Source organism: Eubalaena glacialis, chromosome 4, assembly GCF_028564815.1.
Source record: "Eubalaena glacialis isolate mEubGla1 chromosome 4, mEubGla1.1.hap2.+ XY, whole genome shotgun sequence".
In the NCBI taxonomy this organism is placed as follows: Eukaryota; Metazoa; Chordata; class Mammalia; order Artiodactyla; family Balaenidae; genus Eubalaena; species Eubalaena glacialis.
The window spans coordinates 30,599,399-30,624,141 of NC_083719.1; the positions used below are offsets into that span (position 1 = coordinate 30,599,399).

The following is a 24,743-nucleotide window of genomic DNA, read 5'->3' on the forward strand; positions in this document are numbered from 1 at the left end:
TTCCCCGACTAGGGATCAAACCCACGCCCCCTGCAGTGTAACGCGGAGTCTTAACCACTGGACCGCTAGGGAAGTCCCCTTTGTTTTTTGGTTTTTTCATTTCTTGATGTTCTACCTATTTTTTAAACCGCTTAGTTTTTAATCAGCTTTAAAACTTTTAAAATTAAGAAAAATTGTACTATAATATTTTAAATTTTAAAATAAAGGAGCCTTATACCTAGTTCTGGGATTCCACATTTTCATCTATCATAAGAAGGGTTAACACAGGGCTTCTCAACCTCAGCACTGTTGACATTTAGGGCCAGATTATTCTTTGTTGTCAAGAGCTATTCTGAGCATTGTAGGATTTTTGGCAGTACCCTTGGCCTCAATCCACCAGATGCCAGTAGCACCCCCATGCCCCTGTTGTGACAACCAAAAGTGTCTCCATATATTGCCAAATATCCATTGGGGGGCAAAGTCACCCTCAGTTGAGAACTACTGAGTTAACATACCCTAGTTTGAAAAATACTAATCTTGAAAACGATACCAGTCTTGGTAAAATACTCTGTTAAACACCATTGTTCAGAATTGACAGTGCATTTTAGGAAGAAAAAGAGTAACTGTAGCATTGTGATTAAGTGACCCAAAGATCACATGGTAAGTTAGTGACAGAGCTAGAATCCAGGTTCCTGTCACTATCTGCTGCTCCTCCCTTCATTCTTTAAAGAAGTTCTTTTCTAATAATGTTTTTTTTTGAAAAAAAGCTTTATATAAATATACATATATATATAAATAATACCAAACCTCCCAACTACATAAAGCTGTATATAGTTTGTTTTCAGATTTTGTTATTCATAAAGCACTAATTTTATCCTTATAGACACAAAATGATTTCATGGTTATCTGCAATGTTGCAAAAATCCTAGAGCTGGTTGTACCACTGATGGAGCATCCAAGTGAAACTTTCCTTGCCACTATTGAAGAAGATCTAATGAAGCTTATCATCAAATATGGCATGACTGTAAGCATTCACTTTACCATCTCTGTGTTGATCAGTACATAATTCACAAATGATAACTTAATCTTGTGTTTTTACCTTTGTCTTTAACTTTTGTCTAAACAGTAACATTTTCTCTCTTTTAGGTAGTGCAACATTGTGTAAGCTGTCTTGGGGCAGTTGTAAATAAAGTGACACAAAATTTTAAATTTGTGTGGGCCTGTTTCAATAGATACTATGGTAAGTTCAGTGCCTGGGCTTTAAAATTATTCTGCTAGATCCTGCAGTGTATACAGTTCCTTTTTAACACATCTGATAAAACGTAGTATCAAGGGAATTATAAGAGGTGTGATTGTCCTCTCCGGTCCACTCTCAGAAGCAATATTTTCTGGTATCTTTTATATTCCCTTAATAACCCAGTATGATTACTTCAGAAATTTGTCTCCTCATAAGTAAATGTTGGTAAGTTTTTTGCCTACTATGTAAAATAAAATTTAAATATTTTTTTCTTACATTAATTCTTTTAGGCTCAATGGAATGCCCTTATATTTCTAGACGTTTAATACTTAGAACCGTTAGTAAAATTTAATTTTAATTTATTAGGAGTAATTGTTTGAACATAACAATTTAAGGTTAGAGGGTTTGTTATAAATAAATATTACTTATTTTATTAGGTGCCATTTCAAAATTAAAAAGTCAGCACCAGGAGGACCCAAATAACACTTCACTGCTAACAAACAAACCAGCACTTCTTAGATCCCTTTTCACTGTTGGAGCACTATGTCGGCATTTTGATTTTGATCTGGAAGATTTTAAAGGCAACAGTAAGGTAAAGATCCTAATATTAATTATTTAGTATGCTTTAAAAACAGAACTGTGTGACCCTGGGCATTGAAAATGACTATAATGACTCAGGATGAAGGCGGCATTAGGGTAGTCTGGTTTAATTCTGAAACAGTGCTACTCAAAACATGGCCCTCAGACTGGCTTCTGATCCATGAACTGTTTGTTACCGGTCCTAATAAGATAAGTTTACACAAGTTATATCAGCTTTGTGTTAGTAGGCACACTGTTTATGTCTGCAGCAGTTCATTTTTTTAACATTCTCAATGAATGCCACTGTTCTAAAATTCATGGATTTATAAATGTATTGGTGAATTATTCTTTAGTAAAGTTCACATGTGGAAGTTCTCATTGTTTGCTTTTAGGTATTTTTTTCCTTTATAGTTGAAAACCGATCTAAGTTAACTCTTCCTTATACACTTTAACATGGTTTTTTTCCCCCTTAGGTTAACATAAAGGATAAGGTACTTGAACTATTGATGTATTTTACAAAGCATTCAGATGAAGAAGTACAAACAAAAGCTATCATTGGTCTAGGTAAGATAAGTCTAAATTTCTTCATATTTTTAAGTTGTTTGAGAGGTTGAGCAAATTTTAAAATGTTGTAAATTTAAACTGGTGAGTTATTTAAGTATGTTTTTGTTTAAAGTAGGATCTGGTATCTCGAATATAAGTCTGGGGATTAAAACAACTGGGTTCCATTATTGGTTCATCCAGTGACTTCCTGGGTGACTGAGCAAGTCATGTAACTTCTATTTGTCAGTTTCCTCATTAGTAAAATAGAGATGACAATACATTCTTCTACCCCTAATTCATAGGGTTTCATAAAAACATTCATTAAAATACTTTAATAAAGAAAGGTGATATAGAAGAATTTGTGATGTTGCATATTTTTTAAATTGTTCTTTTTCTTTGCAAAGTTTTGTCATTATATGTGTCTGCCTCTTCTAAAGTGAAAACAATGGGCAGTCTACCCAAACTTTTACTTATATAGAAGCACAGGGTAAACAGCCCCACAGGAACAATTTGGATGTATACTTTTCCTGTATTATTGTTCAGGGAGCATTGATGTAATAAATACATGTCTTTGCAGAAGGTTAGGTCTTTGTGGCTTATCTGGAAAGATATTGGTATATGGGAGAAATATGAGAAGGATAGAATTAAAGTACCTGAATTGAATGCACTGTAAAAAAATTAGTAGAAGAGCACTCTCTCCAGGTTTTTGTGTTGTTGTTGTTGTTTGTTTTGTTTTGTACAAATACATGTAAAGCTACTCAGTAAGGTTAACAACTTATTTAGAAATTTTATTTTGGCAGCAAGGTTTATAATTTAATATGCATGGACAGTTGCTGATATTTCTAAGTCACCCAAACTTCATTAAATGTTTACTGATTTCTTTAAATAAATTTAAATCTTAATATCTTATTCCTTCATCTCTTTCAGAAAATTACATATAGCAAATATAGTAAAAATTCAGATATCACTTACTAGAGAGTTATATTGATAGAGTATTATCTTTTAAGTCAAATGTATACCTTTGAATATTCAATCTGGACATACATTCTGTAAAGTGGCAAAAACTAATAGTGTTACATCTAATTCAGAGAACAAAGAGTGTAAATTTTAACTTGTAGCACTATCCAGAAAATAGTGCCTTTAGACTAGTTAATTAAGACATCTTGCCTGGGCCATAGTTATCCTGTGTCACCTTGGGCTAGTTATCTGATCACTCTATGCTTTGAATTTAGTTTGTTATTTGGCATCCATAATACTTGCTGTCATCAAGGATCTTCATTTTATCTCACATAAATAAGCATTTTGTACACATAAACATGGACAATATTATTTTGCTGCTTATTAACTTGTGGTTGTAGAATTCAGCATTGTGGCTTCAATTATAATGATATATGAGAAATAAATAGAAGATTTTAAGCTTTATTTTAGAATTATTCCATTTCATCAAATGAACATATTTCAATATATATATATTTAATAACTCCAAGGTAGTACCTTCTGCTAGGGATCTAAAAAATGTTTGCAGACATTACCTCTTAAATCCTGAAAATATCCCATTGAGGTAGGTGGGTGGTAAATATTATTGTCCCCATTTTACAGATGGAGAATTGAGGCACAGAGATATTATGTGACTCACCTAAGGTCACACTACAAGTCAGTGGTGGAGCCAGGAATAGAACCCAAGACTCCTGACTCCTAATCCACTCCCCTAGCCACTAGGCCCTGCTCCCTCCTCAAGGTTTCCTCTTGTGTGAAATTCTCCTTTGAAATGCAATTTCTTGTTTTTAATTCATGGGGAAAGAAGTACCTGCTCTAATACTTCTCTAGGTAAGGCCACCAGCATATTCTTCTAGTCATTTTAAGTTTTAATTTTTGAAATAAGGAGCTGTTTATATAATTTATCAACATTTTCATTAAATGTTATATTTAATTTTAATATGAATATATCAAGAGAATTTTTGTTTTCTCTGTTCTTTAGGATTTGCCTTTATTCAGCATCCAAGTCTAATGTTTGAGCAAGAGGTGAAAAATCTATACAATAATATTTTATCTGATAAAAACTCCTCAGTAAATTTAAAAATACAGGTGTTAAAAAACCTCCAGACCTACCTACAAGAAGAAGATACACGTATGCAGCAGGCAGATAGAGACTGTAAGTAAAAACATACTTTCAAAATGCACAGTGTAGCTGCAGTTAGCATACCCTATGACTCTTTTTTAATCCAGATACCTAAAATTCCTTATCTATTAGATAAAGGAGTTCAGTTAAAGAAGAATCCTTCATAAACTCCCTAAAGTAGTTCATAAAATTTAATATATGTGCAGATGTTAACATTTTGATGGAGGGAGAGAGATTATAGTCCTCATCAGGTTCTCAAAGGAGTCTCTAACAGACCCCCCACCGAAAAAAAAACAAAAAAAAATTGAGAACCATTGGGCTAGCTATAACATTTTGTGCTTTTGGTTGTGGCCTAATTTAGAGTATTTAGTAAAGTTAATATACATGTTCATAGTATGTTTACTTCCTTTTGTAGGGAAGAAGGTTGCAAAACAGGAAGATTTAAAAGAAATGGGTGATGTTTCCTCAGGAATGAGTAGTTCCATCATGCAGCTTTACCTCAAACAGGTGCTCGAGGCGTTTTTTCACACCCAATCAAGTGTACGCCACTTTGCCCTAAATGTCATTGCATTGACTCTAAACCAAGGTCTTATTCATCCAGTTCAGGTAAGTATGTTTTATAGCAGCGGCGCTTAGCAAAAGAGCCAAATTTGTTGCCATTTGAAGACATGGTGATTAGAAAATAAGTAGTTCTTTATTCCTCTTAGTTGGTGAGGTTTTTTTTGTCCCAAACTCTTAAGAATCCAAGTTTTAGTCCATCTTTTAGGTTGTCTTTACTGCAAAATACCCATATATTCATAACGTCTCTATTAAACAAACTTCCAATTTATATTTGTAGAATACGTACTCCGAATTATTTCTTCTGAAATGATAGATATGTTTAAATTGACATTGACTCTTATCTCTAAGAACCAACAGTATGTAATGTCAAATATGTAATGTAACTGGGGTTAAGAGTATAATCTATCTTAAACAGGGTGGATTTTAGTCCACAGAAAAATAACCTATATAATCTGAACTCAGTTCCTTCATCTTTAATTGGAAGTAATATCAAGTACCCAACACTTCAAAACACCGATGTGTAGACTAGATGATGTATTCAAGACATATTAGTACTACAAGGGATTGGCAGCTAATTCTGATGTTGTAGTGTTTACCATCTGACATGTTCAGGAGAGTGCCATAGGGGGCAGAAGTAAATTTGTTAGATAACCAAAGCCTGTACCCTCAAGATTTTTATTTTGGCTATGTTTTGTGGAACTTTTCTAAAGTATGCTCTATGTTGTTACGCTGTGTTCTTCCCTGTGTCCTGAAACAAAACACAGTAATGCGTATTTAGCCTATTCTTCATGATTCAGGGCAAGATTACTTAATAAAGTGTACCGTACTATGTTGATACTCTTGAATTTTTTAGATACTTAGGGTTCTTTGCTGGTATTCTAAATGGTCTCAGGTGGTTGTGCTTTTATTATATCTTCTTTTTTTAAGCTTTTCTTTTAAACTTTACAATTATAAAAAAAATTGCAAGAGTCGTACAATAAACTTCTTTATACTCTTCACCTATATTTCACCATTTGTTAACATTTTGCCACATTTGCTTTCTCTCTCTCTTCATATGTACACTTTTTTCCAAACCATTTGATAGTAAGTTTCAGATATCATGATTCTTTACCTCTAAACACTTCAGCGTATATTTTTTTAAGAACAAGGACATTCTCTTACATAATCATAATGCAGTCCTCAAATTCAGGAAATATAACATTGATGCAATATTATCTAATATATAGTTCATTTTCATATTTTGTAAGTTAAGCTAATAATATTCTTTGTGGACTTCTCCCCCCCACCCCACCCCAGTTCAGGATTTAATTCGTGATGACCCATTTCAGTTAGTGCTGTGTCTACTTTTTTTAAGTTGTTTTTTGTTTGTTGTTGTTTTTCTGACCTCCTCACCTCTATCTAATTCAGATTCACTTAACATAGTAGTGGTGTTTCCTCACTTTTAGAAGTGTACAGTGAGTATGGCTGTTACCAAATTACTAGCTATCCAACTGTCTCACCATTGAAACCATATTTAAAATCAACTTTGTGAGAAAAAATTTATATTTTTCTAGTTTTGAGTATGGAAGGCAAATTACTTTTTCCCCTCTATTATCTTTACATAGAAAATTCAGTTAGGCTTGAAAAATTATTGAATTATACATTTGTAGTATATATCATAATCTTAAATGGATATTCTTAGTCTGGGAGCCCTTTAGTTTTAAAGAACCTTAAAATCACACTGAAATTGCTTAAATTTCACCACATCATTTTCTTGCTGATACTCCAGTGCTTTTTTGCTTTAAGGGGAAGATTAATAGTTTTTTAAAAAACACTAAACCATGGCATTTATAGGAAGGCCTATAAAGCTAAATTCGTATGTCCCAGATATATAGCAAGTTTTAACATATGTCAAGATACATATAGAGCTTTTACTACGGTGATGTCTTATGAATTCTTTATTTTTATTTCCAGTGTGTACCATATTTAATTGCTATGGGCACAGACCCAGAACCAGCTATGCGGAACAAGGCTGATCAGCAGCTTGTGGAAATAGACAAAAAATATGCTGGATTCATTCATGTATGTATTTTTAAATTGTGCAACCTAAATTTAAACATCATTCTTTGGTAAACCATTTCTTTAGCAAATGTCCTGCTCAGATTCATATTAGAATAAAATATTTTGCTTAGTAGTTACTTCTAAACATGCAACTAAGTTTGTCCCCCAGTGTGTTTACTCTAGTTTAAAATTAACTCTTAAGATTGAGCTAGAGGTAACAGTACAGCACGCATGCTGGGTAAAAATCAGGATGCATGGGTTCTAGTCCCTACTGTGTATCTTGGCAGTGATGGCTCTTCTGGGTCTCCATTTGTTTCTTCTATAAAATGAGCAGATTGCAGTAGATGATCTGCAGTATTCCTTCCAGCACTTGCATTCTATGATTTTTATTATTTTAAAGAAAACCAAATAATGAAGTTTGCCTCAAACTATAATGCTCAAAATTATATTTTTAATTTGACTCTTCTAATTTCTGTGACAAAAATAAGGCTTTTATTGATTTCAGATGAAAGCAGTGGCTGGTATGAAGATGTCTTACCAGGTACAACAGGCAATCAATACATGCCTAAAAGATCCTGTAAGAGGTTTCAGACAAGATGAGTCCTCTAGTGCTTTGTGTTCACACCTTTACTCCATGATCCGTGGAAACCGCCAACACAGACGAGCCTTTCTAATTTCTTTACTCAACCTGTTTGATGACACAGCAGTAAGTATTAAAAACTTATTATTTTAAGAAAATAAGTGTTCTATAAATTTTATGCCTAAAGTAGTCAACATTTTAAAAATATTACCATTTTAGTAAATAATAGAAGCTATCTTAAATGTGTTTATTTAGGTCTATGTTAATTGCAAGGTATACAGTCAAAATTGAAGGGGAAATTTTGCATGAGAATAAACACAATGAGGAATGAAGTATAATTGTGGGATAAAGTATAATTGTGTTTCCATACTGAGTGTCTTATAAACTTTGATAGCAATTCCTTTAAACATACCTTTAAATAAGCTACGTTACTAAACTATCACTTCCAGGGATTACATAGATAGATAGATAGATAGATAGATAGATAGATAGATAGATAGATAGATGGATGAAGTGAAATTTCGCTTGTTTCTGTCAGACTCGAATGCTGTTAGAGTAACTATTCTAGGGTTTTGGCTGCTGAGATCCCTGGTTATTCAACCTGACCTCCTTTAATGAAGAGCCCACTTTTGTGTAATTACAATTTTGACCCTTTAGGGGGCTATTGCACAAGTTGCATTGGACAGGACCATAAGGCAAGAAAATAAAACATCCTGTTCTTTAAGCTTATCTCTTAATTTTTTCATTCATTTTATATCAATATTTATTCAGCATCTATTTGCGTTATGGTAGCATTGTGCTAGGAGATGAAGATAAAATAGTAAATGGGACAGATGTGGTATCTTTCCACGTAGAGCTTACCAATTAGTGTATTGTGTAAAGCTTTAAAAAGAAAAAAAAGAAATATTTTTTTCTTATTTTAATCACTTGATAGCTTGACTTTGTTGCTGTTCCAACACCAGATTTTTTCAATAAAGTAAAATTAAAATTACCAGAATGTAGATGTCTTATTAGACCTCTTCTTTTAAAGTACAACATGAAATTTTTGGATATATTATCTAACAAATAAATATAACTTCTATTTTAGAAATACTTGGACTATAATTTAGTCATCATCAGGGCTGTCATCAGTATTAAGCTTTCATTGTGTGTAAGATATTTAGATAGGAGTACAAAATGGTATGATATAGTGCTCTTTTCCTCATTGGATCTTAACCTCCAGTTGGAGGGATAGGACACTAAATAAAGGAACTAACAGTTAAGATTAGCATAATCTGAGTCCCAGGTGGTTTGTATCGATACTGCCCTAGTCTTTATCTCCTTTCTGAGCTTCATTCCTACGTGGTTTCATTGCCTGCTATATATCATTAGCTGGATGCTCTGTCACCTCAGCATGTGAAATGCTAAACTGGAAATCCAGCTCTCATAATACAGTGGATGTCAGAGGAGGAACAAATCACTGAAGGCCTAGGGGATAAGATGGATCTACTCTTAAGGCAGGGCAGGTGTAAAAACATGAATAAAGGTACAAAGATAAGAATGTGTGGGAGGGACTCCATGCTCCCTATGCGGGGGGCCTGGGTTCAATCTCTGGTGGGGGAACTGGATCCTGCATGCATGCCGCAACTAAGGATCCCACATGCTGCAAGTAAGGATCCCTCATGCCGCAGCGAAGATCCCGCATGCCACAACTAAGACTGGTGCAGCCAACATAAATAAATAATAAATAAATAATTTTTTTTTTTTAAAAAGAATGTGTGGGAAATAATGAATAGATGTTATTTACCTGGAGCAGCAAGATCATAATGAGGCATGGTTAATGGAGGATCTTGTAGACAGTGGAAAACTGTTGAAAGTGTTAAATTCAGTGATGAGGACAGGTGACAAAGAGCATTTTAAGAACACAGATTTTTTAGCATTGTGTTCACATTGAAGGTAATAAGGGATTGACCTGTTACGATGAAAGTTGGAAAGAAAAGAATGGACAGTAGGAAAGGAAAGAAGAAACGTTGTGAGGAAAGAATAAATGAGAGTCTGTGAGAATAGTCAAAGGATAACTGAAATATTTTTGTCCAGAGCACCTAAAAGAACAGAATGTTGCTAAAAGCAGTTTGAAAAGGAGTTGGTTTGAGAAGGAGATAGAAGAGGAATAGTCAAAGAGCTAGGAAGAGAAAACTAAGGAAGAAGGTTTCAGGAAGGAGAGGAGGGTGGCTTGTCTGTGTATTTTTCTAACTTTAACATGTAGGTATTGATACATATTTAAAAATAAAAAATAACGTGGGGGTCTCATGAATACTAATAGCAAGTTCATTCCATCTGTCCTATGGGATTTTTGTTATTACTACTGGCTGATACTGTATTTTATGTTGTTTGGACAGCAGGATAAGGGAGATGGTAGGAAGGAGTGCTTTTTAATTGCCTATTTTTTTTTTAAGCTATAAATGTTTTAAAGGAATTTAAATATTAGTATGTCTTTCTGTTTATATTCTGTATCATCATGTAAATGCTGAAAATCTCAGTTTGTTACTTCTTTTAAAGCAAACAACTAGTAGTAACCATAATTTGCCAGCATTAGAGTTTTTTGTGAAACTGTGGTAGCACCGTCAGAATGACTCTGATATTCTAAATTATGTACACATAGGAAACTGACAATTGTTTTATGAGTACATGAACTTTGATTTTTTTTTTTAACCCACATATTAGTACTATAATTACCACTTACTTTTGAAGGCAGAATAGTAACTGTGTGTAACTGATCTCCATATGGGTTAAACTTTTAGAGGCACAATGACAAATAATTATGAATTCATATGTATACTCTCTGATGTGGTATGGATTTATCATAAAGATTCTATATACTCTATAAGAAAACTTCAGGGACTCCCACTTGGGTGCACTAAAAAAGTTCACCCCTTCCCTTCTTAAGGTACCATGGTTTAAGTCATTATGAAATCTCTTAAAATGGGTTTAAGATTATTCTGTAAAATCCGTTTCTGTTCCACCTCCTCCCTTCTTCTTCCTTCCCTCTCCCTCTCCCCAACTCTCTCTCTCTTTCTGAAACATTAACTGAGGTGAAAGTGCCCTGTAATATTTTTTCTAAAAAGGCTTTTGTGATGGATTTCTAGATTATCCACTAAACATGTGTACCTTTTTTTCTAAAATTTACAGAAAACAGAAGTGAATATGCTCTTGTATATAGCAGACAATCTAGCCTGTTTTCCATACCAGACACAGGAAGAGCCGTTGTTTATAATGCATCATATAGACATTACACTCTCAGTTTCTGGTAGTAACCTACTGCAGTCATTCAAGGAGGTAAGTTACACACATTACTATTCTTAATCTTTCAAAGTACAGGCATGCTATTTTCACTGTTTTGTTTCTCATTGTTCTTTTTATTCTTTTCACAGGTATATAAAATCTTTCTAAATAAACTTAACTGAAATCTAGATAGTGCTTGAATTGGGGAGAGGAAGTGGGTTGCCATTTCATTTCCATTAAGAAAGATCTTAAAACCATTTCATTCCAGATCATTTAGGTGGAATTTATACACACACACGCGCGCGCGTGCACACACACACACACACACACACACACACGTGGATTGTTCTCTTGATAAGCCATCCCACTTCTTTATTTATCTCACTTCAAGCATCGACCTTAAGTGTTTGGTGTTCATTCATATATTTGTTTAAACCCCATTTTAAAACACTTTGCTATTTTATAAATCTGGTAATGCTGTAGATAATAGTAGTACACTTGAAGAAATACAGAATAAATGTAAGTAGCTTACTTACAAGTAAACACAGAAAATTTATACTATTGATTTCCTTATCCCTGAACACCAGCATCATAATGGAGTTGGCATATTGTATGCCCAAAATCTTTACTAAATTTTTTGTTGTAAACTTTGTATCTTTTCTTTCATGGTTTTTAAGAAGGAAATATAATTAGTTTCATTGTAAAAGCACCTGGTATAGCCCTGGGTACATAGTAGGTGCACTCAGTAATTTACATTCTTTGTAAATTAATTGGAGTATTTTCATGTACCTGATGATATAAGTATATATCTCATTTTACAATATCGTAGTGCTCAAAACTCAGCCTGGTCAAACTCGTAAATCAGGGAGATCTTTTTAATACCTAAGGGTTGGAATTACAGAAGTATCTAAACCCTTGCTACTTGAAGTGCGGACCAAGAGCAGTAGCACTGGCCTCACCTGAGAGCTTGTTAGACCTACAGAACCTCAGGCCCCACCCTAGACCTGCTGAAACAGAGTTTGCATTTTTAACAAAATCTCTAGTTGTTTAATATGCACATTAAAGTTTGAGAGGTTAATAATTTCCCAGGAACTTGATCCATCATGTTACCTTATTTTACTTCACTTACTGTTGTACATATACTTGTATCTGTTTCTCCTGTTTTATTTCTTAGCAGTTACATTTTGAATATTGCTTTGTAATCTGGTCTTTTCCACCTTGAAACCAGCTGACTTTGTTTCTTTTTAAAAGCTAACAGTTTCATAAAGTACAAAAAACCAGAATTTAAGTATTTAAGGAAAGTTGCACATTATCTTGCTGAAAAGTTCTTAAAAGGGAGAGTTTGATAGAAGCTGGGGGAATTCAAGCCTATTATATTTTCCCCAGTTAAATTATAATTACTTCTTTCCTCTATAATGGCTTACCTGTATACCAAATTGTTACTTCTATAACTAATTTATCTTTCATTACTATCCTATAAGAAAATTCTTTCCCTTTGAATGATATTTCAGAATGGTTTAGGGAGGGTGGCACAGTGGTTGAAGGAGTGGATTTTATTTAGTCTTGGAACATAATTTTTCCCCCCAAGCGCTACGTCCCCAGTTGTTCATGGAAAATCAGAGGGTTTCAATATATAAAATATTAATATAAGGATACTTTTGAAGCTGTTAAATGGAGCATATGTATAGTTGTAGTGGTATTTTTGTTTTATTATTTTTCAGACAGAATAATTTCCTCTTTTTTTTCAGTCTATGGTAAAAGACAAAAGGAAAGAGAGAAAATCATCTCCTGGTAAGGAAAATGAGTCAAGCGAGAGTGAAGAAGAAGTCTCCAGGCCTCGGAAGTCACGGAAACGTGTAGATTCAGATTCAGATTCAGATTCAGAAGATGATATAAATTCAGTGATGAAATGTTTGCCAGAAAATTCAGCTCCTTTAATTGAGTTTGCAAATGTCTCCCAGGGTATTTTATTGCTTCTGATGTTAAAACAACATTTGAAGAATCTCTGTGGATTTTCTGATAGGTAAGGTTGCATAAGCAGTGAGAGAAAAAACTTGCTGTGTTCAAATAATGAACAAACATGAAACCCAGTTTTGATTGCATGCTGAATATTAAAAATGCTCTTTTTAAAAAAGGAGTTTGTTCCTTTTAATTGCTATATACTATTTTGTTGTATAATCTACCATACTTGGTCCATTCTCTTATTGAAGAGAGGAAAACTATTCCTCTAATTGGAGATAATGCATTATAAATTATAAATTAGAGGACTTAAATCCTTAATATCCTTAAAAAGATATTAGAGAATTAGGCTAACCTTAAAAATAGATAACAAATTCAAGTTTTTAAAGAGCTGTGGGGACTTCCCTGGTGGCACAGTGCCTAAGAGTCCGCCTGCCAATGCAGGGGACTTGGGTTCGAGCCCTGGTCTAGGAAGATCCCACATGCTGCGTAGCAAGTAAGTCCGTGCACTACAACTACTGAGCCTGCGCTCTAGAGCCCGCAAGCCACCACTGCTGAGCCCGCATGCCACAACTACTGAAGCCCGCGTGCCTAGAGCCCGTGCTCCGCAACAAGAGAAGCCACCACAATGATAAGCACGCGCACTGCAACGAAGAGTAGCCCCCACTCGCTCGCAGCTAGAGAAAGCCCGCGCGCAGCAATGAAGACCTAATGCAGCCAAAAATAAATAAATTTATTTTTAAAAAAAAAGAGCTATGAATGAAGAATAGATGCAGACCAACTAGGCTAAGTTCTAGCAGTTCTAACAGTCTAGCAGTCTTTAATGTACACTATCAAGTAAGAGATAGAAAAGTACTAATAACTTAGAGTGCCCTATAATTTTACTCATCGTCAATCACTATAGGTATCTCTTTTCTGCCTGTACCCATGGAATTTTGGACATTTTTCACATTCATTGAAACCCTATGAAGTCACATGTTCGTAGGGACAGATAATGAAATGAGTAAAGTAGACCTGGTAGGTCAGTGGCAAAATGAAAAGAACATGTTTCTTCTAAAGGGTTTAGATATTACTCAGATGTTCATCAGCTTGTTGCCATGGAAGAGAGTGGGAACAATGTGGCCAGAGCTTCCATCTTTTCAAGAGAAGATAGATAATCCAGATTTTAATGAGAACTATCTTGATGTTAAATATTGGCAGCCACAGGCATACCTTGTTTTATTGCACTTCGCAGATACTGCATTTTTTGCAAATTGAAGGTTTGTGGCAACCCTGCATCAAGCAAGTCTGTCGGCTCCATTTTTCCAACAACATTTGGTCACTTTGTGTCTCTGTGTCACATTTTGGTAATTCTTACAGTATTTAAATTTTTTTATTATTATATTTTGTAGTGACCTTTGATGTTGCTATTACAAAAAGATTACGATTCACGGAAGGCTCAGATGATAGCATTTTTTTAGCAATAAAATACTTTTAAATTAAGATATGTATGTTGTTTTTAGACAATGCTGTCGCACACTTAATAGACTATAATATAGTGTAAATGTAACTTTTATACACATTGGGAAACAAAAATATTCGTGAGGTTTGCTTTATTGCAATATTTGCTTTATCACGATGGTCTGGAACCAAACCCGCAACGTCTCCAAGATACGCCTGTAATTCAGAATAATTTAAAACCTTGTAAAGTCTTGGGGCAGTGCTAAGGAGTTGGAAAGATTTTGAAACAGAGTTGTTAATAATGTGAAACAGGTTTGTAAGCAATAATTCTGGTCACTCTGTAGAGAATGAATAGTTGGGGCACAAAACAGTAGAAGGAGGTAAACCAGTTAGGTAGTATTGAGTAATTATATTAAAACTGTCCTACAGTCACAATCATGGTGCTAAAAAATAGACATGAGAAACTACTTTCATTTAAATGATGCCTCTATCCAAGACAAATACTGATAGAAACAAGAGAATATTATTCTTTTTAATCTTTGATTTTGTGTCTTTACTTCCCTTTTTTAAATTATATTTATTTTGTATACAATTTCACTGGTTAAAATCTGTATGACAAAAAGTTTAATTATAAGTAAATAAAATTTAACTAGAATCAATTTAAATGTAAATGCCTAAAAAATTTTTTTGAAGTTAATGGTTTTGTTTTTCCAAAACAGTAAAATTCAGAAATACTCTCCATCTGAATCTGCGAAAGTGTATGATAAAGCGATAAACCGAAAAACAGGAGTTCATTTTCATCCCAAACAAACACTGGACTTCCTGCGGAGTGATATGGCTAATTCCAAAATCACTGAAGATGTGAAGAGGAGTATAGTAAAACAGTATCTAGATGTGAGTAGTAAAACCAAAATATATTTCATTTTGATAATGGCTTTTTTAAAAAGTAAATTCCTTTGAGAGCGATAGCTACCTCCTTTCATTGAAGGTATGCTTCATGACCCATCACTCATTATTTTTGTCTGTGTAGTTTTAATGAGTTACTTTAAGCTTGTCTTTCCCATTTCACCCACTGCACTGTAATTGTTTTTTCTTAGGAAATACCAGCCCACCACTAACTTTATTTTAGTGAAAAGCAAAGTTTTTAGGCAAGTTTTAGAGAAAAGCTGTGCCCATATATGTATTTTTTTAATTCAGTGGATTACATGGTTTATATTTCATCAAAGGAAAAACCATGAAAAGTCATCCTCCTGCCCTCTTCAGCCATTCTATTCCTCTTCCTTCTGGCAACCAATATTACTACTTTTTCATGTATTCTTACAGAAGCAGTACAAGTGTGTGTGTGTGTGTGTGTGTGTGTATATATATATATATATTTGTATATCTGTTATGTCTAGACCCACCTAAGAAGTATGTGAGTGAGTATGTGAGTGTATAAATTGTGCTTTTAAAGTGTCTTTAAGAATAGGCAAATTCAGGGAATTCCCTGGCAGTCCAGTGGTTAGGACTCCACGCTTTCACTGCCGAGGGCCCGGGTTCAATCCCAGGTCAGGGAACTAAGATCCCTCAAGCTGTGGTGTAGCCAAAAAAAATAAAAAAATAAAAAGGCAAAATCAGAGAGTCAGAAAATAGAACAGAAGTTACGGGGGGAGGGGGGCAGCAATGGGGAGTTGGGTGGGTTTTTTAAAGTTTTTTTTTAACTTTTTATTTTGTATTGGAGTATAGCCAATTAACAATGTTGTGATAGTTTCAGGTGCACAGCAAAGCAACTCAGCCATATATATACATGTATCCATTCTCCCCCAGACTCCCCTCCCATCCAGGCTGCCACATAACATTGAGCAGAGTTCCCTGTGCTATACAGTAGGTCCTCGTTGGTTATCCTTTTTAAATACAGCAGTGTGTACATGTCAGTGCCAAACTCCCTAACTATCCATTCCCTCTACCCTTCCCCCGCAGTAGCCATAGTTCATTATCTAAGTCTGTGAGTCCATTTCTGTTTTGTAAATAAGCTCATTTGTACCATTTTTTTTAGATTCCACATAAAGCAACATCATATGATATTTCTCTTTCTCTGTCTGACTTCACTCAGTATGACAATCTCTAGGTCCATCCATGTTGCTGCAAATGGCATTATTTCATTCTTTTTTATGGCTGAGTAATATTCCATTGTATATATGTACCACATCTTGTTTATCCATTCCTCTGTTGATGGACATTTAGGTTGCTTCCATGTCTTGGCTATTGTAAACAGTGCTGCAGTGAACATTGGGGTGCATGTATCCTTTCGGACCATGTTTTTCTCTGGGTATATGCCCAGGAGTGGGATTGCAGGGTCACATGGTAGCTCTGTTTTTAGTTTTTTAAGGAACCTCCATACTGTTCTACATGGTGGTTGTACCAATTTATATTCCCACCAACAGTGTAGGAGGGTTCCCTTCTCTCCACACCGTCTCCAGCATTTATTGTTTGTAGATTTTTTGATGATAGCCGTTTTGACTGGTGTGAGGTGATATCTCATTGTAGTTTTGATTTGCATTTCTCTAGTCATTAGCAGTGTTGAACACCCTTTCATGTGCCTCTTGGCCATCCATATGTCTTCCTTGGAAAAATGTCTAGGTCTTCTGCCCATTTTTTTATTGCGTTATTTGTTTTGATGATATTAAGCCACATGAGCTGTTTGTAAATTTTGGAGACTAATCCCTTGTCGATCACATCATTTGCAAATATTTTCTCCCAGTCTGTGGGTTGTCTTTTCATTTTGTTCATGGTCTCCTTTGCTGTGCAAGAGCTTTTGAGTTTAATTAGGTTCCATTTGTTTATTTTTGTTTTTTTTTCCCATTACTCTGGGAGATGGATCAGAAAAGATATTGTTGTCATTTATGTCAGAGAGTGTTCTGCCTGTGTTTTCCTCTAGGAGGATTTATAATGTCCAGTCTCACATGTAGGTCTTTAATCCATTTTGAGCGTATTTTTGTGTATGGTGTTAAAGAATGATCTAATTTCATTTTTTTACACGTAGCTGTCCAGTTTTCCCAGCACCATTTGTTGAAGAGACTGTCTTTCTACCATTGTATAATCTTGCCTCCTTTGTCATAGATTAATAGACCATAGGTGGGTAGGTTTATTTCTGGGCTTTCTGTCCTGTTCCATTGATCTGTAGTTCTTTTTTTGTGCCAGTACCATACTGTTTTGATGACTGAAGCTTTGTAGTATAGTCTGAAGTCAGGGACCCTGATTCCTCCAGCTCCATTTTTCTTTCTCAAGATTACTTTGGTTATTTGGGGTCTTTTGTGTCTCCATACAAAGTTTAAGATATTTTGTTCTAGTTCTGTGAAAAATGCCATTGGTAATTTGATAGGGATTGCATTGAATCTGTAGATTGCCTTGGGTAGTATAGTCATTTTGACAATATTTATTCTTTCAATCAAAGAACATGATATATCTTTCCATCTGTTTGTGTCTTCTTTGATTTCTTTCATCAGCATGTTATAGTTTTCGGAGTACAGGTCTTTTGCCTCCTTAGGTAGGTTTATTCCTAGGTGTATTATTCTTTTTCACGCAGTGGTAAATGGGATTGTTTCTTGAATTTCTCTTTCTGATCTTTCATTGTTAGTGTATAGAAATGCAACACATTTCTGTATATTAATTTTGTATCCTGCAACTTTACCAAATTCATTGATGAGCTCTAGTAATTTTCTGATAGCATCTTTAGGATTTTATATATATAGTATCATGTCATCTGCAAACAGTGACGGTTTAACGTCTTCTTTTCCAATTTGGATTCCTTTTATTTCTTTTTCTTCTCTGATTTCCGTAGCTAGGACTTCCCAAACTATGTTGAATAAAAGTGGTGAGAGTGGGCATCCTTGTCTTGTTCCTGATCTTAGAGGAAATGCTTTCAGCTTTTCACCATTGAGTATGATGCTAGCTGTAGGTTTGTCTTATATGGCCTTTATTGTGTTGAGGTAGGTTCCCTCTGTGCCCACTTTCTGGAGAGTTTTATCATAAATAGGTGTTGAATTTTGTCAAATGCTTTTTCTGCATCTACTGAGATGATCATTTGGTGGTTTTTTAATATATAGATTTATTTATTTATTTTTGGCTGCGTTGGGTCTTTGTTGCTGCGTGTGGGCTTTCTCTAGTTGCAGCAAGCAGGAGCTGCTCTTCGTTGCAGTGCACAGGCTTCTCATTGCTGTGGCTTCTCTTGTGGTGGAGCATGGGCTCTAGGTGCGGGGGCTCCAGTAGTTGTGGCACATGGGCTTAGTTGCTCCATGGCATGTGGGATCTTCCCAGACCAGGGCTCGAACCTGTGTCCCCTGCATTGGCAGGCGGATTCTTAACCATTGCGCCACCAGGGAAGTCCTGATCATATGGTTTTTATTTGTCGGTTTGTTGATGTGGTATATCACACTGATTGATATGTGGATATTGAAAACTCCTTGCATCCCTAGGATAAATCCCACTTGATCATGGTGTATGATCCTTTTGATGTATTGTTGAATTTGAATTGCCAGTATTTTGTTGAGGATTTTTGCGTGTACGTTCATCAGTGATAGTGGCCTGTAATTTTCTTTTTTAGTGGTATCTTTGTCTGGTTTTGGTATCAGGGTGATGGTGGCCTCACAGAATGAGTTTGGGAGTTTTCCTTCCTCTGCACTTTTTGGGAACAGTTTCAGAAGGGTAGGTGTTAGCTCTTCTCTAAATGTTTGATAGAATTCGCCTGTGAAGCCATCAGGGTCGGGACTTCCATTTTTTGGGAGGTTTTTTTTTTTTTTTTTTTGGCTGTGTTGCGTCTTTGTTGCTGCACGCGGGCTTTCTCTAGTTGTAGCGAGAGAGGCTACTCTTCGCTGCAGTGCGCGGGCCTCTCACTGCAGTGGCCTCTCTTGTTGCAGAGCATGGATGGACTCTAGGCGTGCAGGCTTCAGTAGTTGTGGCACGTGGGCTCAGTAGTTGTGGCTCGCAGGCTCTAGAGCGCAGGCTCAGCAGTTGTGGCGCACGGGCTTAGTTGCTCCACGGCATGTGGGATCTTCCCGGACCAGGGCTGGAACCTGTGTCCCCTGCGTTGGCAGGCGGATTCTCAACCACTGTGCCACCAGGGAAGCCCGGGAGTTTTTTAATTACAGTTTCAATTTCAGTGCTTGTAATTGGTTCATATTTTCTAATTATTCCTGGTTCAGTCTTGGGAGACTGTACCTTTATAAGAATTTGTCCATTTCTTCCAGGTTGTCTATTTTACAGGCATACAGTTGCATATAGTAGTCTCTTACGATCCTTTGTATTTCTGTGGTGTCAGCTGTAACTTCTCCTTTTTCATTTTTCATTTTATTGATTTGAGTCCTCTCCCTTTTTTTCTTGATGAGTCTGGCTAAAGGTGTATCAGTTTTGTTTATCTTTTCAAAGAACCAGCTTTTAGTTTCATTGATCTTTGCTCTTGTCTTTATTTCATTTGTTTCTGCTCTGATCTTTATGATTTCTTTCCTTCTACTAACTTTCGGTTTTGTTTGTTCTTCTTTCTCTAGTTGCTTTATGTGTATGGTTAGGTTGTTCGGGTTACTTTGTTTCCCAAAGTAAGATTGTATTGCTATAAACTTTCCTCTTTGAACTGCTTTTGCTGTATCCCATAGGTTTCGGATCATTGTGCTTTCATTTTCATTTGTCTCTAGATATTTTTTTATTTCCTCTTTGATTTCTTCAGTGATCCATTGGTTATTCAGTAGCATATTGTTTAGCCTCCACGTATTTGTGTTTTTATAGTCTTTTTCTTAGAGTTTATTTCTAATCTCACAGCGTTGTGGTCAGAAAAGATGCTTGATATGATTTCAGTTTTCTTAAATTTACCAAGGCTCACTTTATGGCCCAGGATGTGGTCAGTCCTGGAGAATATTCCATGTACACTTCAGAAAAATGTGTATTCTTCTGCTTTTGGATGGAGTGCTCTATAAATATCAGTTAAGTCCATCTGGTCTAATGTGTCATTTAAGGCCTGTGTTTCCTTACTGATTTTATGTCTGGCTGATCTGTCCATTGAGGAAAGTGGGGTGTTAAAGTCCCCCACTATTATTGTGTTACTGTCGATTTCTCCCTTTATGGCTGTTAGTATTTGCCTTATATATTGTGGTGCTCCTAAGTTGGGTGCATATACGTTTACAATTGTTATACCTTCTTCTTGGATTGATTCCTTGATTGTTATGTAGTGTCCTTCTTTGTCTCTTGTAACATTCTTTGTTTTAAAGTCTATTTTGTCTGATATGAGTATTGCTACTGCAGCTTTCTTTTGATTTCCATTTGCATGGAATACCTTCTTCCATCCCTTCACTTTCAGTCTGTATGTGTCCCTAGGTCTGAAGTGAGTCTCTTGTAGACAGCATATATATGGGTCTTGTTTTTGTATCCATTCAGTGAGCCTGTGTCTTTTGGTTGGCGCATTTAATCCATTTACATTTAAAGTAATTATCGGTATGTGTGTTCCTTTTGCCATTTTCTTAATTGTTTTCAGTTTGTTTCTGTAGGTCTTCTTTCTTTCCTCTTTTGTTCTCTTCTCTTGTGGTTTGATGACCATCTTTAATGTTGTGTTTGGGTTGCTTTTTCTTTTTTGTGTGTGTATCTATTGTAGCTTTTGGGTTTGCTGTTCCCATGAGGTTTTGATATAGCAGTCTGTATATGTACAAGATTGTTTTAAGTTGCTAGTCTCTTTCCCACCTAGAGGAGTTCCTTTAGCATTTGTTGCAAAGCTGGTCTGGTGTTGCTGAATTCTCTTAGCTTTTGCTTGTCTGTAAAGCTTTTGATTTCTCTGTGGAATCTGAATGAGAGCCTTGCTGGGTAGAGTATTCTTGGTTCTAGGTTCTTCCCTTTCATCACTTTAAATATATCGTGCCACTGCCTTCTGGCTTGCAGCGTTTCTGCTGAGAAATCAGCTGTTAACCTTAATGGGAGTCCCCTTGTATGTTATTTGTCATTTTTCCCTTGTTGCTTTTAATAATTTTTCTTTGTCTTTAATTTTTGTAAATTTGATTACTCTGTGTCTTGGAATATTTCTCCTTGGGTTTATCCTGCCTGCGACTCTGCACTTCCTGGACTTGGGTGGCTATTTCCTTTGCCATGTTAGGGAAGTTTTCAACTATAATCTCTTTAGATATTTTCTCAGGTCCTTTCTCTCTCTCTTCTCCTTCTGGGACCCCTATAATGCGAATGTTGGTGCATTTAATGTTGTCCCATAGATCTCTTAGGCTCTCTTCATTTCTTTTCATTCTTTTTTCTTTATTCTGTTCCGTGGTAGTGATTTCCACCATTCTGTCTTCCAGGTCACTTATACGTTCTTCTGCCTCAGTTATTCTGCTGTTGATTCCGTCTAGCATATTTTTCATTTCAGTTATTGTATTCATCTCTATTTGTTCATTAATTCTTCTAGGTCTTTGTTAAACATTTCTTTCATCTTCTCAATCCTTGCCTCCATTCTTTTTCCAAGGTGCTGGATCATCTTCACTGTCATTATTCTGAATTCTTTTTCTGGAAGGTTGCCTATCTCCACTTCATTCAGTTGTTTTTCTCTGTTTTTTCTTGTTCCTTCATCTGGGACATAATTCTCTGCCTTCTCATTTTGTCTTTCTTTCTGTGATTGTGGTTTTCATTCCACAGGCTGCAGGATTGTAATTCTTCCTGCATCCGCTGTCTCAGGAATGGGGGGAAGTATTGAATGGGTACAGATTGAGTTTCTTTGGGGGATGATGAAAAAGTTTTTGAAATGACTGTGGTGATGATTGTACAACAGTGTGAATATACTTACTGTCAACGAATGAAACACTTTAAAATGGTAAATTTTATGTTATATATATTTTACCAGAATAAAAATTTTTTAACGTTTTAAAAAATTTTTCGAGATTTTCCTAAAAAGTAAAAGTAAAGTCTTTAATTTTAATCTACTTAAAGCTGATAGTTGAACACAACTAATAATGATTTTTTTGACCAAGAACGTAATGTACACAATGATTTTCATATTATTCATAGACTGCAAACCTTGTACTCTAAATTTGACATTTATTTTAGTTCTTTAAAATTCTTCAACATTTTTTGTTTCCTGTTGTATCCTCTTATCTTGGTGGAGAGCAGAAAATGGGGGGCAGAAATGTTTAAAAGTCTGTTAATAATCAGTAATCACTTGGCTGCTTGATAACTGGGATCAGGGTCCGCAACATCTGGCTTATGGGCCAAATCTGGCTAACTGCCTGTTTGTGTAAAATAAAGTTTTATTGAAACAACCATGCCCATTCATTTTTGTATTGCATTTTGGCCTGCAAAGCCAAAAATACTTACTATCTGGCTCTTTACAGAAAATGTTTGCCAGCCCCCAACTTGGACAATAGCTAAAGTCTGTTTCACCCACACCAAACCACTACCATAGAAAACATTTAAGAAAAAAATTTTAAATAAAGGAAAACATTTAGGAATTTGGCAGTCTTGTTTGAAAAAATTTACTTAAAATTCTAAATTAATATCTAATTTTTGTAGTTCAAACTTCTCATGGAACATCTGGACCCTGATGAAGAGGAAGAAGAAGGGGAGGTGTCAGCTAGCACAAATGCTCGGAACAAAGCAATTACCTCGCTGCTTGGAGGAGGCAGCCCTAAAAATAATGCAGCAGCAGAGACAGAAGATGATGAAAGTGATGGGGAGGATAGAGGAGGAGGCACTTCAGGGGTGAGGCGGAGGAGGAGTCAACGTATTTCGCAGCGTATTACGTAAAATGATTTTTATGTGCTTATATATGTCAGTCTATTAAATGTACACCAAGTAATGTAATACTTATGAGAGAAAACATTTTGTAGATAGAAATTCTCTACTTATCCATTTATACATCCTTTTGTAGAAAGTTTAACATAAAAGACAATAAAAAAGAAAAAAACAGAAACGAGATTTATCCAGCATAAAGGGTTATTAATTTTTCTTTGGATTGTATTAATGTGTGTTATCCTTTTTTATTGTTGATAAGTTTTATGTAGCTTTATGGTTCATATGTACATATAATTTTATATATCAATAAGAGTAAAGACACGGGTACAAATTAAGAGTTACATGGTTTTACAAGTATATGTTAACCCCTTGGCGCTGGCGGTCACGGTGCGTCTCATTGCCGGCAATGGAAGTGTGCTGGGAAATCCCAACTCCCGGCGTCAAGGGATTAAAAGCAATAAAAACAATAATTTCACTAAAATTATTTTGTGTAACACTTGGTCTTTTTTCCCCCCTCCCAATGTTTTAGTCATTGAGAAGGTCAAAACGAAATTCAGACTCTACGGAGTTGGCAGCACAGATGAATGAAAGTGTTGACGTCATGGATGTCATCGCTATTTGCTGTCCAAAGTACAAAGATCGACCACAAATTGCAAGAGTAGTACAGAAAACCAGCAATGGCTTCAGTGTTCAGTGGATGGCAGGCTCCTACAGTGGCTCCTGGACTGAGGCTAAGCGCCGTGATGGCCGCAAACTGGTGCCTTGGGTAGACACTATTAAAGAGTCAGACATTATTTACAAAAAAATTGCTCTAACGAGTGCTAATAAGCTGACTAATAAAGTTGTTCAGACTTTACGATCCCTGTATGCCGCCAAGGACGGGACTTCCAGCTAATGAATTTGTACATGCAGCCAAATTTACAGGAGTTTTTTTTTAAAGGCAGAAAAACTTGAAATATCAACATTCTGGCAAAAAAAAAAATCAGTTTTATGAAGAGTAAGAATGGAACCTGGGATGCAGGAACAAAAGAAGGAAATGTTGGGCAAAACATTTTTGTGGGAGCTCCCTTCGCTGTTGTGCAGCAGAAACAGATTCTCAGTTCATTTTTACTCCCACTGTATTATAGTTTAACAAAAATTGTTTATATCTTGGAAAAAAAACTTTCTGTTTAAAAAATAAACAAGTGAATGTTGGAAATTAGTCTGTTAATGTTCTTAATAAAGTGTTCTTGGAGTTTAACCTAGCAGCGGATGGCTTTCTTTAGCTTAGCCCAGTTTCCAGGGAAGCATTGTTTTTTCCAGGCTGTAAAATGGCAGAATCTCCTGGATATATAATTTATTCTGTTGGAAAAAAAAAAAAAAAAAAAAAAAGCATGCAGTATCTATGACCTATCTGCAGAAGGAGTTTTTGTAAATGTAGATTTTGATGTATTAGGTCACCCTGAAAACAATACAAGAAAAGGGATCCCCAGGCAAACTGGTGGAGCGAATACTGCAATAAATTTTTTTACTTCTCTTTGTTACTTGTCTGTTTCCATTTGAATTTCTTATTGTAAAGATCTGTTTAAATCCATTTATATTATTTTTCAGTCTTTTATGTAAAATTTATTATATCACTGGTTTTCAAAACAAAACATAAAATATTGTTTATACAGTTTGTATAGGCTGACTTCTGAATAATTGGTATCTATTATTTTCATTCCCATAAGAGGGTG

The 24,743-nt window shown here is 35.4% G+C and overlaps 1 protein-coding gene across 5 annotated transcripts in view; it reads left to right on the forward strand.

Moving 5' to 3' along the window:
* The window catches only part of NIPBL (NIPBL cohesin loading factor), a 201,806-nt gene extending 177,538 nt beyond the window's left edge, over window positions 1-24,268 (forward strand). For 4 of the 5 annotated variants that reach the window (XM_061189187.1, XM_061189191.1, XM_061189188.1 and 1 more), the window contains 13 exons: window positions 863-1,003; window positions 1,126-1,219; window positions 1,654-1,808; window positions 2,269-2,359; window positions 4,317-4,490; window positions 4,873-5,063; window positions 6,972-7,079; window positions 7,564-7,764; window positions 10,807-10,953; window positions 12,648-12,922; window positions 15,018-15,192; window positions 22,807-22,995; window positions 23,558-24,268. In XM_061189187.1, coding sequence (XP_061045170.1) covers window positions 863-1,003; window positions 1,126-1,219; window positions 1,654-1,808; window positions 2,269-2,359; window positions 4,317-4,490; window positions 4,873-5,063; window positions 6,972-7,079; window positions 7,564-7,764; window positions 10,807-10,953; window positions 12,648-12,922; window positions 15,018-15,192; window positions 22,807-22,995; window positions 23,558-23,923 — 2,307 coding nt within the window. In that variant the 3' untranslated portion in view covers window positions 23,924-24,268. Of the gene's footprint in view, window positions 1-862; window positions 1,004-1,125; window positions 1,220-1,653; window positions 1,809-2,268; window positions 2,360-4,316; window positions 4,491-4,872; window positions 5,064-6,971; window positions 7,080-7,563; window positions 7,765-10,806; window positions 10,954-12,647; window positions 12,923-15,017; window positions 15,193-22,806; window positions 23,037-23,557 lie in introns of all 5 variants that reach the window. The other variant, XM_061189192.1, reaches the window with a different exon arrangement.
* The last annotated feature ends 475 nt before the right edge of the window (window positions 24,269-24,743 follow it).